At 41.0% G+C, this 17,840-nt stretch overlaps 1 protein-coding gene across 1 annotated transcript; it reads right to left on the reverse strand.

Annotated features, from left to right (window-relative positions):
• Positions 1 to 304: 304 nt before the first annotated feature.
• Zc3h8 (zinc finger CCCH-type containing 8) lies at positions 305 to 17,551 on the reverse strand. The gene is made up of 9 exons (XM_028893400.2): positions 17,350 to 17,551; positions 13,211 to 13,307; positions 9,812 to 10,046; positions 7,471 to 7,604; positions 5,365 to 5,487; positions 4,893 to 5,004; positions 3,917 to 4,026; positions 2,775 to 2,816; positions 305 to 841 (listed from the first exon to the last, which is right to left on the reverse strand). Exons 1-8 carry the CDS (start codon positions 17,424 to 17,426, stop codon positions 2,784 to 2,786), a joined length of 921 nt encoding a protein of 306 aa, XP_028749233.1. The 5' UTR covers positions 17,427 to 17,551; the 3' UTR covers positions 305 to 841; positions 2,775 to 2,783.
• Positions 17,552 to 17,840: the final 289 nt, after the last annotated feature.

The raw sequence follows: 17,840 nt of genomic DNA on the forward strand, positions 1-17,840 counted from the left end.
GCTGGGATTAAAGGTGTGCACCACCAACGCCCGGCATGAGAAAGGTTCTTTTTAAACATACTATTTGTGTGTTGCTCGCACACACACACGATAATGTGAGTACAGCCATACATGTGCCATGACACACACATGGAGGTCAGAGGAGAGCTTTCTGAAGCTGGTCCCTCTTCCTACCATGGACTCAGGGGTCAAACTGGCCGTCAAAGTGCACAGCAGGCACCTCTCCCCTGCGTGCGCACACTCACCGCCAGGGTAAACTCTTCCATTTTAACAGCACAGAGGCTGAGAGCATCAAGTCTGAAAACACATTAGCAAGAGGTATTACCCACTTTATTTAAAACAGGAATAATTAGAAACAAATATCCAGCAGAAAGTTGTTTAAAAAGACCACAGTACCACATTCTGTTAAACCACGAAGTGGAACTTTGAATGAATTATTGTTAAAAACTTTGTATAAGTATTTACTAACACGGAGAGATGTAACTTCTTCGTCACCCCGCCCCTGGCAGTTCTCCACCACCCTTCCTGTGGTGGTGGAGATTCCTTTCATCCCATCCTCACTGAACCTCTCTCTGCCTCCTTTGTGCTTGTACAAAACTGTACTGGGAAATCTCGACTGGAAGAGACTTCTGCAACTCAGCACAGCGTGGCATCCACCACCAGCTAGCATGCACATGCTCCTCTCCATCCCAAGGCTGAGCTTCCCAGTGCAGAACCAGATCTGGGGGCGGCACATGATCACAACCACACAGGAAGGTGTGTTAGCTGAGGAACCTTCGAACTATTCCAGATCCCAGGCTTCAGAAGTCCTGAACAGGAATAGCTTTGTCCTCTAGTCCACCTGCACAAGAGAATAAACACATCAGCTTATGAAAATTACCAACTTAATCACTGCTCCACTTACCCATCTCCCCCAAACAACCATCCATACAGCAGAAGAAAATATAAAATCCAAAATGAGTTAGATATTCTTCTTGGGGAAAATGGAACACCCTGAATTTAATCCAAAATCTAAGGCTAGAACTGAACCAAAATCCAGAAAACATGGAAAAACAAAACAAAATCACATTTAAAAAAAAAAAAAAAAAAGCTATTTGAACTTCTAATCCCAGCACTCAGGAGGGAGAAGCAGGGGGATCTCTGAGTTCTAGACCAGCCTGGTCTCCATAGCAAGCTCTAGGACAGCCAGGACTACAAAGAAAGACCCTGTCTCAACCATAAAGAAATAAAAATAAAAATAATTAAAAAAAAACCCCTATATTACAAGCAATAGAATTGAATGGAGATGTAAGAACTCATTAATGATTACATCAAACATTTCACAATGTGGAGGCTGGAGGATTGGCTCAGTGGTGAACACTTGTTCTTGACGGAGGACCCAGGTTTGATTCCCACCACCCACAAGGCAGCTCACAACCACACGTAACTCCAGTTCCAGAGGATCCAACATCCTCTTCTGACCTCTGTGGGCACCAGGCATGAGTGTGGTACATAGACACACATTCAAACAAAACACTTATACACATTAAAAACAACAGCAAATAGCTCACAAATATGAAGACAATACTGTTAAGTTGTTACTATTACCCAAAGCAATCCTCATGTTCAACACAATCAAGCTACAATTAGATATTTTTTTTAAAGGGCAGGGGGAGGAAGAAAGAAATTTCTTTTTTGGTTTTTTGAGACAGGGTTTCCTCTTTGTAATCCCCGCTGTCCTGGAACTCACTCTGTAGACCAGGATGGCCTCGAACTCACAGAGATCCGCCTGTTCCTGCCTCTCAAGTGCTGAGATTAAAGGCGTGAGTCATCACCACCCAGTGAAAGAATTTCTTAAAAATTCATATATAGAAACTAAATCTAAAAGACCCTGAATAACCAAAACATCAAAAAGGAATAAGACATGGCAAGACCCTTGGTGCATGTCTTTAATCCCAGCACCCTGGAGGCAGAAGCAGGAGGCTCTCTTTAAGTTCGAGGCCAGCCTGGTCTACAGAGCTACTTTCAGGACAGAAAAGGCTTTTACACAGAGAAACCCTGCCTTGGAAAACCAAAATCAAAACCAAAGCCTACAAAATGGAAATGACCTGACTCACACTCTTCACAAAGGACGAAGAGGACCCAACATGTAAAAGTAATGCAGAAGAACAAACAGAAACCTTGGGCCAGTAGGCTAAAGATGCTGTATGTCAAGGAAATAAGCTGTGGGACACCATTTTTACATCCACTAAATTAGGAGAAAATTAAAATACAAAATATTAACAAGTGTGGAGGAGAAATTCTATAGCTTATTGGAGTGTGAACTGTTACAAAAAACTTTAGAAAATTGTGTTACCTTAAACCAATCCATTAATTCTACTCCTTGGTGTATAGACCCTGAGTAACTGCTATAAATTTATAGCAAGAGGTATTTATAGAGTTACAGTAACAATGTGCATTAAAAAAAAAAAACTTAAAATAGTCTAAATCTCTATCAGTGATACCTAATCATAACACAGACCTAGAACAAAATGTTACATAGGGCCAAGTGTAATAGTGCACGTCTTTAATCCTGGCACTCAGAAGGCAGAGGCAGGTGGATCTCTGTGAGTTTGAGGCCAGCCTGGGCTACAGAGTGAGTTCCAGGACAGCCAGGGCTAAATGCAGAGACCCTATCTCAAAAATCAGGCACAGACAGACAGACAGACAACTCAAGAGGAGAATTTAAGGCTGTTATCCCAATTTCAAGAGATGATTCAAAGAATAAGAAAGAAAATTAGCAGAGTCACTTTTACCTTTTTAGTCTATTTACATGACTTCTTTTCAGTATCCAAAACCTAATAGAAAAGAGAAAATGTGATTTTTTTTTTTATTCACTAATACCTACTAGGTACACTGTCCAATCTTCTACTTCTCAAATGGTTCTAATAACATTCCACCTAAGAGCATGTGGTACTATAGAAAGAAATAAAAAACCAATTGCACAGAAATAAGTGTTTGGTATGATTTCTAGTTCCACAGAAACCTTCCTTATTTTAGACACAGACGTGTCTACCAATAAGCACCTCTGACTTTCTCCTATCTGCCTATGCCCAAGGAGCTTTTGCCACAGGTGGTTTTAGGAGGATTTTTAAATTTTCACATTTATTTAAATTTAATTTTGGAGAGACTATCCTCAACTAATCTATGGGAAAAGAATGTCAATGACTAACTTCATGATAACCTTTCCTCATAGACTAAGAATATCTGAAGAGAAACTACCTGACCAGTTTTTGATGTAACTAAAACGTTTGTCAGCAATGACTCTCAATTTTCTCTGAGTTTCTAACAAAGGACTATACTATGCCTATTTCCTTTGCTTGTATTGATCTAAAACAACTATTAGAAGTTGCTAACAGGCTGGGCGGTGGTGGAGCACGCTTTTAATCCCAGCACTTGGGAGGCAGAAGCAGGTGGATCTCTGTGAGTTCAAGGCCAGCCTGGTCTACAGAGTGAGTTCCAGGACAGGCTCCAAAGCTACAGAGAAACTCTGTCTCGAAAAAACAAAACAAAAAAGTTGCTAACTAGTATAATAAAGAGACAGCTCAGTGAGTAAAAGCAGTTGCTACTAAGTTCAACCACACGAGTTGGAGCCTAGGGACCCACATGATGAAGAACCAACTCCCTGGAGTTTTTTCTGACTGCCACAGTCTGCACACACATATAGTAAGTAATAAAAATTGTAAATTGCTAATTATATTGAGTCTAAGAACATTCTAATTCATACTATCAATGAATATTAATCTTCGTTTCAGTGACAATGATAAAAATTATTTTCCAAACCTAAGCAAACTTAAATTATCATATACTGACTCATGAAGCTCTCTCTCTTTTCAAATGTCATCTTAGTCCAAACATTCTTTTCAGAAAGAAAAACAAGATCACCACCATTACTTACTCTAGCCAACAGTTCTTGTGTTTCTGCAGTCAGCGGGGCATGAGAAAACTTACAGTAGTCGCCCTGGTAACATTTTGTTCCTGTGTGATAAAACTTGCAAGGATATTCATGTAGCACAGTGTTAAGGAAAAGAATCATTTGAATACAACTGAAAAAATTCACTATCAATTTAATAACTATTTTTCCTCTAAAATCTCTCCTATCAATAAAATCACTGAGTTTTCTATTTAAAATATGAAAATAAAAGGCCTCATTTTAGGAAGACAAAATTTTCTCCCTCATATATATTCTCATAATGAGCCACAGGTAAGTTTCATTCACAGATGAAAGAAATGTGTTTTAATTACCTTGGGAGATAGAGTTATTTTAAAATGTTCTTTGAGGATGGGGTAAATTAAAGTCAATTACAACAGTCAGTATGTTTTACAACTCTGGATCTTTTATGTAGTAGGTTTATTAAAGGAGAACCAATTTATATTAACATTATTATCATCTACAAAGTTCCGTTAGAATCTGAGTCTTCTACGGTGTATGACTATAAAGAAACAACTTCTGTGTGACCAATGGTGCTATGACTCTAAATGCCTGTATTTCATGGTATTTTTAACAAGTCTGAGTCTATGCCAGTACAGCTAAGGCTACCTTTCAAGTTAAGGGAACCTCCATTAATATCTCTTTTTCTCTATGAATACAGACTCAATTCGACACGATCACAACAGAAACTGACATCTTCTTGGGCTTGACTAGGTCTCATGAACCTTCCACCACCCAGGCTGAGCAGAATGGACCTACATTTAGGAGATTTCTGAAGGGTCCCTTTCTGTCTTATATAAAAGAGTATACAATGCAATCACTTGGATATCAACTTGGGCTTAGAACACTTTGTTATAGCAACAGCTGTGGTGTATTAGAAAGTCTCCATCTTTAGAGGTTCGTGTTATACGGCGAGTGAAGGGAATCCTGCAGTAAAGGATATTATGCAGATACAGGCAGTTCTCGCCTTTGGTGCAATAGCCTTGAACATAGTACTTACACATTTCCTTTTTCTTCTCTATCTCTGCATCATGATCAAACTTACACTGGTCTCCCTGGGTGTAAGAATAAGCACAAGTTATGTATCACAGTTAGACCTTTGCATCTTAACTCTTACTAAACTTCAAGTGAGCAAGCCGAGTCCAGAAAGAATCCTAACGAGCTAGTGTCCAAGCACATGACTTAGCTTGCTGAACTTTTAAAAGTTCTGAAACATTTTTAATGAAAGCATGTTTAATAAATTACCTTTAAAAACATAAAGTGACACATCACTAATTTTCTAATTACACATTTTTGAAGAGCAAAGAGTTTTTACAACTTCACAGGTATGTTTTTAAGACTCAAACGGACAGCAGTTCCCACAGACTTCTGCCATAGACACACTGTAGTGTATTTCCGCTCACACACTCTCATACCTTAATACATTTCCTTTCAAGAAAGTATTTGCAAACTTGCTTCCCCTTACGTTCCACCGTGTGCTGATTGATAAAGCTTTGACTCATCCTCACACGTGGCTGCTTATTTTCAGGTTCATCAGCCTTTAATATAAAAATAAATAAACAATTAGGAGAAAAATAAAATTAAGTATTTCATTCTGTTTTACAAAATTGTTTTAAACTACTTTTAAGACATTAGAATGTATCTCTTCTAGCTGGGCATGGTGACACAATGTGTCATCTCAGCATTTCAAGGCTGAAGCAGGGTTAGAAGTTCAAGACCATCCTGGGTCATACAGCCATATCCTGGCTCAAAAAATTTTCTCTACTAGTCGGGCAGTGGTGGCGCACGCCTTTTTTTTTTTTTTGGTTTTTCAAGACAGGGTTTCTCTGTGTAGCTTTGTGCCTTTTCCTGAAACTCACTTGGTAGTCCAGGCTGGCCTCGAACTCACAGAGATCCGCCTGGCTCTGCCTCCCGAGCGCTGGGATTAAAGGTGTAAGTTTGAGGCCAGTTTGGTCTACAGAGTGAGATCCTCTACTAAAAGAGCTTTCAGAGTTGGACTTTAGGATATCAGTTTATAAAATGAGTGCTCATCAGTTTCAACAGCATTCAACAACTGAGTAGCAGTATTTGTGAAATTTGAATATCTTATTGTATTTTGTCCTTATTTTATAAAAATGAGTGAAAAAAAACTAAAAAAGGTAAGTACATTATTTGTAATAAAGTCTAAAACAGAAAGCTTTAGGATTATGGAAACAAAGCTGTGACTCATGATTAACAAGAAGCAGTGAAAAATCTCTAGCTCCAATGATACAGTTTTACAGCGTAATATTTAAAAAAGAAACGAGAACCTTAAAATTTATTTTAGCTCTTTAGAAACAAAAACTATTTTTAATGTGTTAACTTGTGACAGATCTTATTGCTTCTGTAAGTCTAAGTAGTATATACAGTTTTAGGAACATGATGTGTGCAAGGAAGGAGCTAACCCATCTCCTAAGTGACCTGCTTTGCAAAAATATCAAGTTATTGATTTATCAAGATCATAAAAATCCTATCTGTATCTCAGTTCAAATCTTTGGTTTTAGATAATTGTGCTATGAGAGTCTAACATGTTTAGAGCTTGCTCATTCATGTAGAAGGGCTATCCGCTCTGGGTGAAGAATCACCCGAGTCAATGCTAAGACACAGTAGAGGAGGACGAAACAAAGCTCAGCCCTGGATTGGCCCTGATCTGAACTCTGAGTTCAGATTCTATTTGCAAAATATGGAAAAAGATTCAGCTTTTACATAAGTTTATTTCAATCTTTAATATTTGGTATCCCCTCCCTTTTTTTGGATATGGGATTTCACTGTTTGTTACCCAGGACAGTCTTGAACTCCTGCTAGCACTCCTAAGCAGTTGGGCCAACAAGGCATCTACAACCATGCTTAGCTAATAAATACGTGGTATTTCTAATATTTTAACTCCCCAAACTCTTGACCCTGTGACTAAGCTGAATCAAAAGCTTGCTGCTCAGTTTAAATGTCTTTAGAAGAGCAGGGTCTAGAGAAGTCATCTATTATCCTATGCTGAGTACATATGCATATATCAAGGAAGAATATTTACAAAGCAAAATCAAAGTGCCAGGAGCAGGACTGGAAGATTTGGTAAGGCTGATGCTCAGAAATAGCTGTTTTTAATTTCCAGAAGGAATCAATCCAAAGGCTGAGGAACTGCAGTATGTCAACCGTGCAGGACTACATGGCCTTTCAATTATCTCCAAGGCTATTTCCTTCTGCCTCCCCATTATAGTTAGTGATGGTCCAACACTCAGAGACCAAAGGGCTGGAGCACCTGTATTCTGGACCAACAGGGAAATCACTGAGGCTGAAAATGGGTGCTGGCAGCCATTGCTGAGGGAAAGAAGCAGTGGTTAAGACGACGACCACAGAGTCAACAGGAGGTAGAGGTCTCCATATAAGCCTGATTTGTGGAATGCTCTGCCTCCCTACATCGCTGAACACCTCTTGAAACTGAAGTGAAAAATAAAAAGTAAAAAACCCAGAAGCATGTAGACATCCTCCTCCACGCACAACTCTCATACCTTTTCTTGGGGGCCACTGTTCTTCAGCAAGACACCTGGCCCTTTGTCTCCAGTGCCAGGCCACTTTCGCTTCATTTTCTTCTGTTTAACTTTCTTGCGACCAGCTTTAGATTTTTTATTTTTTTGTTTGGCAGCTAAAAATAAGGAAGTGCATTTTTTAAAATAGCATAAAGGTAAGACATCAGTTTAACCTTCAGAAATATGCTTTATAATAATTCAGAGAAACTCTATACCTCAGTAGAAGTTTGTAGGAAGAAAAATTGGTAGGATAATGACCTGACTTTCTAGAAGCTTTGCTATTAAGAAGCCAACATCCTAAGAGAATTCTAACGTCCTAACTTCAAATGCATTGTTTTAAAAAAGAAGTGCTGGATGGGAGGGGGAAGCAAGATAATTAAATCAATCTTGCACACCATAGGCAGAACATTTTGAAGACATCAGCAATTGACTGATCTAATCAGAACTGCTCCAGCATCTGTAGAAAAAAACTAGAGGTTTAGAATGATCTCATATATTACAGATTTTCCCTTGAAAATGTCATAAAGCAGAGGATGGCGGTACATACTTGCTTGCTAGCTAGCTTTCTGTCAACTTGTCACAAGCTAGAATTATCTGGGAAGAAACACCTCTAAAGATGACTCCATGAGATGGCCTGCAGACAAGTCTGTAGGGCATGTTCTTGATTAATAATTGATGTGGGAGGGCCCAGCTCACTGTGGGTGGTGCCACCCTGGACAGGTGGACCTGGAGGGTACAAGAAAGCAGGCTGAGCAAGCAATGGGGAGTAAGCCAGTAAACAGCATCCTCCATAGTCTCTGCTTCATTTCCTGCCTCGAGGTCCCTGCTGTGGCTTCTTTCAGTAACAAACTGTTTGTTACCTGAAGTATAACATGAAATCAACTCTTTCCTCCTCAAGGTGCTGTCACAGTCAATGTTTTATCACAGCAATATACAGCAAAGGAAGACAACTGTAAGCCCAGCAGTGAGGTCACTGGGATTGGAGGATCAGGAGTTCAAGGCTATCTGCAGCTACATAGCAAGTTTCAGACTACTTGGGCTACATGAGATCCCATCTCAAAATATTTTACACACACACACACACACACACACACACGCACACACACACACCACACACACGGCGCCAAAAAAGAAAACATTCCACATACACAAAATTTACCCACAGATGTGTCTTGAATAGAAGGAACACTTGGAAGAAAACAGAGAAAATGGAAAGCATTAAAAAAATAATAACAAAAAATTACAAGAAGCCTAAATATATGAAAATAAAGTCTGTGGTACTTGGTGGGGAGCAGCTGTGGGAGGCGGATGAAAGATGTTGATGTCATTCAAGAAATTTCAATAGTAGTACTGGGCAATTGGTCGTCCACACGGCTTTGATCTTAACATTTTTCTCAGCTTGTGAAGTCAGTTGGTTTTTTTTTTTTTTTTTTTTTTTTTTAGAAAGATTGAAATTCATGAAATTTTTTTTTTTTTCACTAGATCTATTTTTTTTTTTTTTTTTTTTTTTTTTTTTTTTTTTTTTTTTTTTTAATCAATGTTAAAAGCTTCAATAGAGAACATGCTCAAGTGGGAAAAAAAAAAAAAAAAAAAAAAAAAAAAAAAAAAAAAAATAATGCAGTGGCACCTTTGATCCCAGTGCTTGGGAAGCAGAGGCAGGAAGATCTCTGAGTTCGAAGCCAGTCTGATCTTACAGAGCAAGTTCAAGGACAGCCAATAGCCAGGCTACACAGGGAAACCCTGTCTCAAAAAAAGAAAAACAAATTCATTTACAAATTGTCATTTGCCCTCATATCTATGGCCAAATCCCATTTTAGTCATTTAAAATAATACATTTCAATTATAAAAATAAAAATGAAAAACTTTAAAAAGAAAACACATGTCTATGCTGGGGATATGGTTCTGTGATAGAATGTCTCCGTAATAGGCATGAGTCCCGGGTGATCAATCCCCAGCACTTAAAAATACATGGACACAGACATACACAATCATCCAGTCAGTCAGTTCTTTAATCAAGGGTCAGACAAGCAGGTATAGCCTAATCTTCATACATGCAGTAGCCAGGGATTCAGACTTCTCCTGATATAGACAGAGCCTTTGATAAACCCATGCCAGTGTTGTCTACAAACTGAGAGCTTTATATATCAAGCAAACAAGTCTCGGGTTACGTCTCACATCTAACAAGCTCATATCTGGCTAAAGAGCAATAAAAGTTACCTTCCCTTCACGAGATAAAGTTCAAGTGAAAAGACACTCGTCCAAACACAGACAACCATGACAACTTTGCACACGAACTCTAAGTGATAACAAGTTCAGTGCTTACTCTGCTGGGTGCCCGCTGCTCCCTCTGTTTTCACAGACTCTTCAGGAAGTAGTGAGGGTTGAGCAGCGTTTGCCATTTCTTTGGCTTGTATGTACTGTTGAAGCTCTTTGTCAAAATTATCTTCTGATTCCTGACTGCAGGTCTCACCATCACTGTACGGGTCATAGTCTTTACTTCTTGATTTTCTACGTAGCAAACTCTTTGGTGACGTTGTAAGGTTTCTGAGGGGCTTAAACTAAGTAAAGACGAAAAGATGATGCATTTACCTAATTATTCCTTATCAATAAAAACTCCGGAGTCAGACATGGGGTAAGGACCTGAATAATCAGAGAAGTAGCAGCAAAACTATCAGTGACCTCTTGTCTCTTACTCCTCCATCCAAAAGGGCCAAGACCCCCTCTAAGGCCTGCCCTATTACTTCCTGTGTCTATCTGTCCTCAGTCCTCCAAAACCTCTATGGTTCATTTGGTCAGCTAGTAGGTAGCTCTGCCCTCTGATTCAAACCAACTTTACTGTCAGTCTGGGAGCACCAGACTACAATCCAAATATCACACAACAAAAACTGAAATTTCAGAACTTAAGAGTCAAAGTAAGCTATATAAATATATATAATATATATTGCAATACTGGCCACTAATTAACTATTGTTGTATTTGTATGATGGGTACATGGCTTTCGTACAGCATTCTCTACACTCTTTTAAACACCTGACATTTTTGCGGAGTTAAAAATGGGCCATAGAAATGGCTCACTGGTTAGGAGCCATAGCACTCTTCTAGAGGACCCAAGTTGGTTCCCAGCACCACATCCAGCTCTTATACCTGTCACTCCAGCTTCCAGCCTTGAAGGGCACCAGCATCAGGTGCATGCACAGCAAGCCAAACAACCACCACAAGGAGGACTAGGGAGATGCCTAGGTCAGTAAAGTTCCTGCTATGCAGGCATGAGAAGCCAAGTGCAGATCCCTAGCACCCATGTAAAAGCTGGTCTGGTGGTCTCATATGTAACCCTAGAAGACAGCTCTAGGTGAATGGAGACAGACAGATCCCTGGAGTTCACTGGACAGCCAACCCAACTGCATCAATGAACTCAAGGTTCAGAAAGAGACCCATCTCAAGAACAGAGAACAAGCTCGGCGGTGGTGGCGCACGCCTTTGATCCCAGCACTCAGGAGGCAGAGCTAGGCAGATCTCTGTAAGTTCGAGGCCAGCCTGGTCTACAGATTGAGTTCCAGGACAGGCACCAAAACTACACAGAGAAACCCTGTCTCGAAAAAACAAAACAAACAAACAAACCAATCAAACAAACAAAAAAAGAAAATATGTTCATCAATGCACAAAGGACTTAATATACAAGAACATATGCTTAAAATCAACTACCTTAAAATTATGACATTTATAAAAACTATCACTAGATGGAAAGAAAACTAAAGTGAGCAGGTATCTGCAACATTAATACACAAGGATGATGACCAAAAACTACTCCTAAATAACTAAGTCAAGAAAACAACAACAAAAAAAAAAAAAAAAAACAAAATAGGTAATCTCAATGAAAGTAAGAAGGACAGAAAGACTAGAACAAGTATGAGTAAACAAAAAATTCATACAGGGCAAGAGTCAATATTGCTCTGGAAATGCAGCTGCAAACAGAACAAGACTGAGCCACATAGTCTCTATCACCCATGGTGCCGGAATAAAAACTGGCACAACCCCTTTCTAACACAGTGAAGTATCGATACAAGGGCAACGCTGCTCATGTGAGGATCCAGAAGCATCTCTCCCAGGACAATGCAGAGCGCACGTGCAGGATACAAGTGAAAGGATGTCATGGCATGGCTAATGAAAGCAAGCCCAGTGCCCACCTACAAGAGGGTGTCCTATGTTCAGATGATGGACGACTGTGCTGCAATGAAGATGAATGAGCACACACGAGATTCATGAATTTTAAACTGTATCCTTAGGGATGACCACATAAGCAGGGAAGAACGAGGAAACGCTCAGTATACAAGTTAGAACTGCTCATCTCAGGGGCTAACATGGAGGAAGGAGGCAGCATTACTTTTTCTGGACCTGCAGTGCTTACCTGGGTACACTACTAAGTTAGCCATGGCCCTACATATATTTGTATTAATGACTGAAAAGCCTGGGCTGAAAGAACTCTGTTTGGGGATAACCTGGGTGTCCATCTTTTCCTGTAACTTCCTTAGAAATTAGTTAAGATACAATCTGCTATCTGCCTATCTACTAGAGAGGTAATACACAGACTGTGAACTGTGGGCATGGAGTGAGGCCTATGTGACTACCCCTGTGGGATAATAAAACTGCAGTTTCTGGATATCAGCCTTGGGTTTTTTTTTTTTTAATTTATTTATTTTTATTTCATGTGCATTGGTGTTTTGGCACAGGTGTCACGTCCCTTGGAACTGGAATTACAGACAGTTGTGAGCTGTCATGTGGGTGCTTGGAATTGAACCCGGGTCCTCTGGAAGAGTGTCCCTGCTCTTAACCACTGAGCCATCTCTCCAGCCCCCAGCCTCGGTTCTTATCCATGGCAGCTACACATGCCAGGACAGTATTTATGTGGTGGCTCAGAGCCTTCCCCAGGACAGGAAGGTGCTGCGCCACCTGTATCATCTCTCCTGGATCTTTTTATAAAGCCCATCTGGGCCTTACATTGCCAATATGAATATATTCTTATGTAATATGTTAACATTTACTTCCTTCCTCAAAACAAAAGAAAAAAATCAAAAACAGAGGAGCAGATATTGACTTTGGGATGGACTGAACCTGAGTCTCCCCTGACTCTAAATTCTTTATGTATAAGTCTTGATCTTCAGTACTTCAGAATGGGGCCTATTTGGAAATCGGGCCATGGCAGAGGAGGTTAGGATGCTTCCTAGAGTCATGGAAAGCCAAAAAGTATCAGAGGGTTCTGGAACAGATCTTTCCTCACACACCCTCGAAGGAAGGAACAACCCTGTTCTCAGACTCCATTCCAGTCCAAGAACTACAGGATAATGCATTTGTGCTGTTCAAGCTGCCTCGTTTGTATCTGTTACACACTAATCTGGGTTTTAAGTTAGTGATTACTAAGGCTGGTTAAGTAGTGAGTCAGACCTGTAGATTTTACACCCAATTTGATAGCAAAGAAGCTTTTCCGAAACAGTTTACAATCCATCTCAGAAATGGGAAATCCATGTTGTTACAACACAGGCACATTCTCCATCTGATGGTGGGAGAGGTTCATGCCAAAAGGCAAGAAAGTCACTGAGAGATGATTCCGAGCTTCCTTGACCTAAGTAACTGGGCCCCAAATGCTGAATACAACGAGACCAACAGGACCCCTCACGTTCTCACATCCCTCCAGAGCTGTCTGCCCAACGTGCCGGCCGAACCTTACTTTCTTGGAGACTTGTTCACAGTCCCGCTTTGCCTTCCATTTTACTTTCTCTGTCTGTGTTTCTTCAACTCCAGCACCCTCGACTTCACCATCAATTCTGCAGCAAAAAGAACAAAGAACACGAAACCGTTTACTGCACAGCATTAAAACTCGTTGCTTGGGTCTGTCCTAAGATAAATTCCAAATTCAAAGTCTACTGCAAACACTCCATAACAACATTAATAAAAACAACAATGTAGGCCAGGTACGGTGGTGCAATCCTTTAATCCCAGCACTCAGGAGGCAGAGGTGGGTGGGTGGATCTCCGAGTTTGAGGCCGATATGGTCTACACAGCAAGTTCTAGGCCAGCCAGGGCTATACAGTGAGACTCTCTCAAAATAACAATGATGATGACGACCAGTAAATGTTAATATGTATATAAACAACCATAAAACTGAAACTTTATATTATATAATCTTTTTTTTTTAAAAAAAATCACTTATTTAACTTTATGTGCATTGTTGTGAGTGTCAGATTCCCTAAAACTGGAGTTACAGACAGTTGTGAGTTGCCATGTGGGTGCTGGGAATTGAACCCGGGTCCTCTGGAAGAGCAGCTAGTGCTCTTAACTGCTGAGCCATCTCTCCAGCCCATATTATATAATCTTAATGCTTAAGAATTAACATATATATAAATCACCACTCACTCGTCATTCCAGTCATTCAGCATATATTAAGTATTCACCACATGTTAGGCTGTGGCCTCAATGAAAAAGACAAGTTGACCCTGCCTCCTGAAAGCTTTCTATCTGCTTGGCAGAAAAATAATACAGGTACATATATAAGGAACACTTAAGTTAGACTTGGGGTTTTCTAAACAGAAAAAATATGGAAGAATATCAAAGAGGAATGTAGAAGAGAAGGATCTGTCAGATACAATGCAGGGTGCCTTTGGAGGTTAGGAGACAAATACCCAAACATGAAGATGAAAAACTCTTCTCAGACTGAGGCATGAGAAATTGACCCTGCATAGACATTGTGTGAGGTAATTACCGAGCATATTCTAGCACATCAGTTCTCAACCTGTGTGTGTGTGTGTGTGTGTGTGTGTGTGTGTGTGTGTGTGTGTGTGTAACAACCCTTCACAGGGTCACATATCAGATATCCTGTGTGTCATTTATTTACATTATGATTCATAGCAAAATTAGTTAGGAAGTAGCAACAAAAGTAATGTTATGGTTGGGGGTCAGCACAGCATGAGGAACTGTCTTAGAGGGTCACAGCGTTAGGAAGGTTGAGAACCACTGCTCCAACAGAACTAAAATGAACCCAAGATGAAGGGATGGAAAATATCAGAGACTGGGGAACTGTATGTGTCTTACACCACACCCTATCATTCCACACTGCCTCTCCACTTGCCCGCTTCATTAGGAGCACGATTCTCAGGGTCACCTATTTCCTGACCCACCCATAAGCTAGTGAGCCAGCTCCAGCGAAGCTGTCCCTGGTTTTCCCCCTATTGCTGCTACTACTATTTCTTCTTCTTCTTCTTTTTTTTTTTCTTCTTTAAAGATAGGGTCTCTGTCTTAGTGAAGAGACTCCATGACCATGACAACACTTACAAAAGGAAAACATTTAATTGGGATGGCTTACAGTTTCAGAGGTTTAGTCCATTATCATCATGGCAGGATATGGAGGCATGCAGGCAGACATGGTGCTGGAGAAGGAGCTGCGAGTTCTACGTCTTGATCCAAAGGCAACAAAAAGTGAACTATGTCACTGGGTGTAGATTGAGCAAAGGAGACCTCAGAGCCCACCCCCATAGTGACACACTTTCCTCCAACAAGGCCATACCTACTCCAACAAAGACACGCCTCCTAATAATAGCACCACTCTCTCTGAGCTTACGGGGGCAAATTACATTCAGACTACCAATCTCACTATGTAGACCAGGCTGGCCCAATCTATCTGCTTCTGCCTCTTTAGTCCTGGGAATAAGGTGTGACAACATGCCCAGCTGCTACCTCTTTATCTCCTCGGTTGGATCATCTTTGCAACTCTTAACAAAGCCAGTCCTCACCTTTCTTTCTCTGTGATGTCTTTCAATCTCCTAGCTTCTAATATCACCTGTATACAGCTGATTTGAACATCCTAGTCTCCAACCTCCTGCCCTTAACAACCGAACAGTCAACTCTCATTAATGTTTCTTCCTTAACTGTCTTCTTTCTGTTATCTATACTATCCTCATTATCCCACAAATACTTAACTCCTCACTCAGTTTTCATTTACTCCATGGATTTCATTATCATCTAAAATACCATGTACCTGTTGTCCACCTCAATAATACACAATTCATGAGCATTTGTATTTTTCTGCATTTTATTCATTTATTATCTATCACCATGGCCTAGAATGATGTGTCTTATGTAGCAGGAATTCAAAAAAATTGTTTTAAATGAATGAGTATTTCCATCATAAGCAAACAGTCAGAAACCTGAAGAATGACTCACTTTCGAGATCGTGTGTACACGTACACACGTACACATACACACACACACTCATCAGGCTGGAGAAATGGCTTAGTAGTTAAGAGCACTAGCTGCTCTTCCAGAGGACCTATGTGGTGGTTAACAAACACCAGTAACTCCTGTTTCATGGGATCCAATGCTCTCTTCTGTCCTCCAAGAGCAAGGCACACACGTGGTGCAGAGACATACATGCAGGCAAAACATCCATAGACATAAAATAAATTAAAACAAAGTTTCGATGCACTGAAAAAAAAACTACAGGCAAAAATCAAAAGATAAACTGAGAGAAAAATACAGAAATCTACAATCCTGAAAGAGACCTACAGCCAAAGTAAAAAGCAGGCATATGAATAGACAGCTTACTTCCATTCTTCAACTATCCTTTGGCAAATCCAAGGGTCTCTCACATATTTCAGCCAAATCTTAGTAAACGGGTATTTTGTCTAACGTATTTTCAAACTATTAGCTATTTTTTAAAACTTGCTCAATTCGCAAACATGTTAAAATTATCAATGCGTTTCTGTTGTTCTTAAACGTTACCACCTGAAAGTAATCAGTGTCCATTTCTCTGCAATAGCCATAGGACTGAATTTACATGAGTAATTCTACTGTAGCAGCTGAGTGATGAAATCATATGTACCGAAGTCTCACTACCGAGCACCTTAATCCTAGATCTGCCACTCCCACTGGACAATCTTGGACAGGCGACTTAAGCTCTCTGTGCCTCAAAATTCTCATCTGTAAAACAAGAACATCACTTTTTCCTGACTGCTGATGTGCGGGCTAAATTTCACATGGAGCACACATAAAGCTCTTATCACCCTAATTGATAGTCCAATTAGGATAATAGTTTCCACTAAGGTATTTGAAACAGCTGTGAACATATATTCTCTTCCCCCTTGAGACAGGGTTTCACTGTGTAGCCGAGGCTGGCTTGGAACTTGCAATGTAGACCAAGCTGGTCTCAGACTCACAAGATCCACCTGCCTCAGCCTCTCAAGTGCTGGGATTAAAGGTATGCCACCAGGCCTGGCCCAGTACTGGAAATATATCTGTAATGAGGATGAAAAAACCTCGTGAAGGTTGTGTCAAGGTTTCCACTGAGGCAAGATGGGAACATAGAGGTCAGGGTTTAGGAGAAGATGGGGTGTCGGGACACTTTCAACTCAAAAGACTAAAAAGTGAATGGGTAACAGTACAGAAATTCTGCACTCTGCACTATGTATGAGATTAACAACATGCGTTTCCAATTTAACAGAAATACTAAGCCGAAATGCTGTTTCCTGCTTTATTCTGGGCTTTGGGGTTCAGGATCACTGGCAGGGCAGTGTTTCTGTATCCTTCAAACTCTCAAGAACCAGGAGTCGGGGCAAAGCCGCCTGAGCAGAGGGAGTGACAGGAAACAGGTTAAGCGCACGTGCGAGGGGAGTAGCCGGCCCCGGGAGGCAGATTTGCAGAGGCCGGAGCCTCCTCCCGCCGCCGGGCCACTGCCCTCGCCCCTGGTCCCCACTCCGACTTCCATCCCACTTCCCCTCGCGACCTCTCCGCTCCGGCCTCGGCCCACGCGCTCGCCCAGGCTCGGGGGCGGAGCCCGGGCGGTGCCCCTGCAAAGGACGAAAACATGTGGATCACCTTTCTTCAGAGTCGGCGGCCGGTTTTTTGCCGAGGGCCGGATTGGGGGGTTTTGAGAAAAGATTTTCAAAATCCATAACTCAGACGGAAACCGTCCTCTCCACGTCGAGCAGCTGCTGAGCAACCACCAGAGCCGGAGCCCAGGAACCTAGAGCCGTGCCAAGGGCCCCAGGCTCCGCCCGCGCACGCGCACGCGCACGCGCTACTCCGCACAATCCCCGGCCACCAACTCCCACCCGTACTACGCATGCACGGTCCTCACTAGGGCGCGTTCAGTGCCTGCGCTGCGCACGCGCAGCTCTCTGGTGGCCTTGTCGGTTTGCATACCTCTTAGTGCAGCGATCTAGTAGCATTTAAAAAAAATAATCTTTTGGATTTTTTTTTTTTTTTTTAAAAAAAAAAAAAAAAGAGGTACTATTTTTATGTGTATGTGTACATGAATGCAGGTGCCCTTGGAAGCCAGTGATTATGACATTATTGTGACCCACTTG

The sequence above is a fragment of the Peromyscus leucopus genome, chromosome 4 (assembly GCF_004664715.2).
Source record: "Peromyscus leucopus breed LL Stock chromosome 4, UCI_PerLeu_2.1, whole genome shotgun sequence".
NCBI classification, from domain to species: Eukaryota; Metazoa; Chordata; class Mammalia; order Rodentia; family Cricetidae; genus Peromyscus; species Peromyscus leucopus.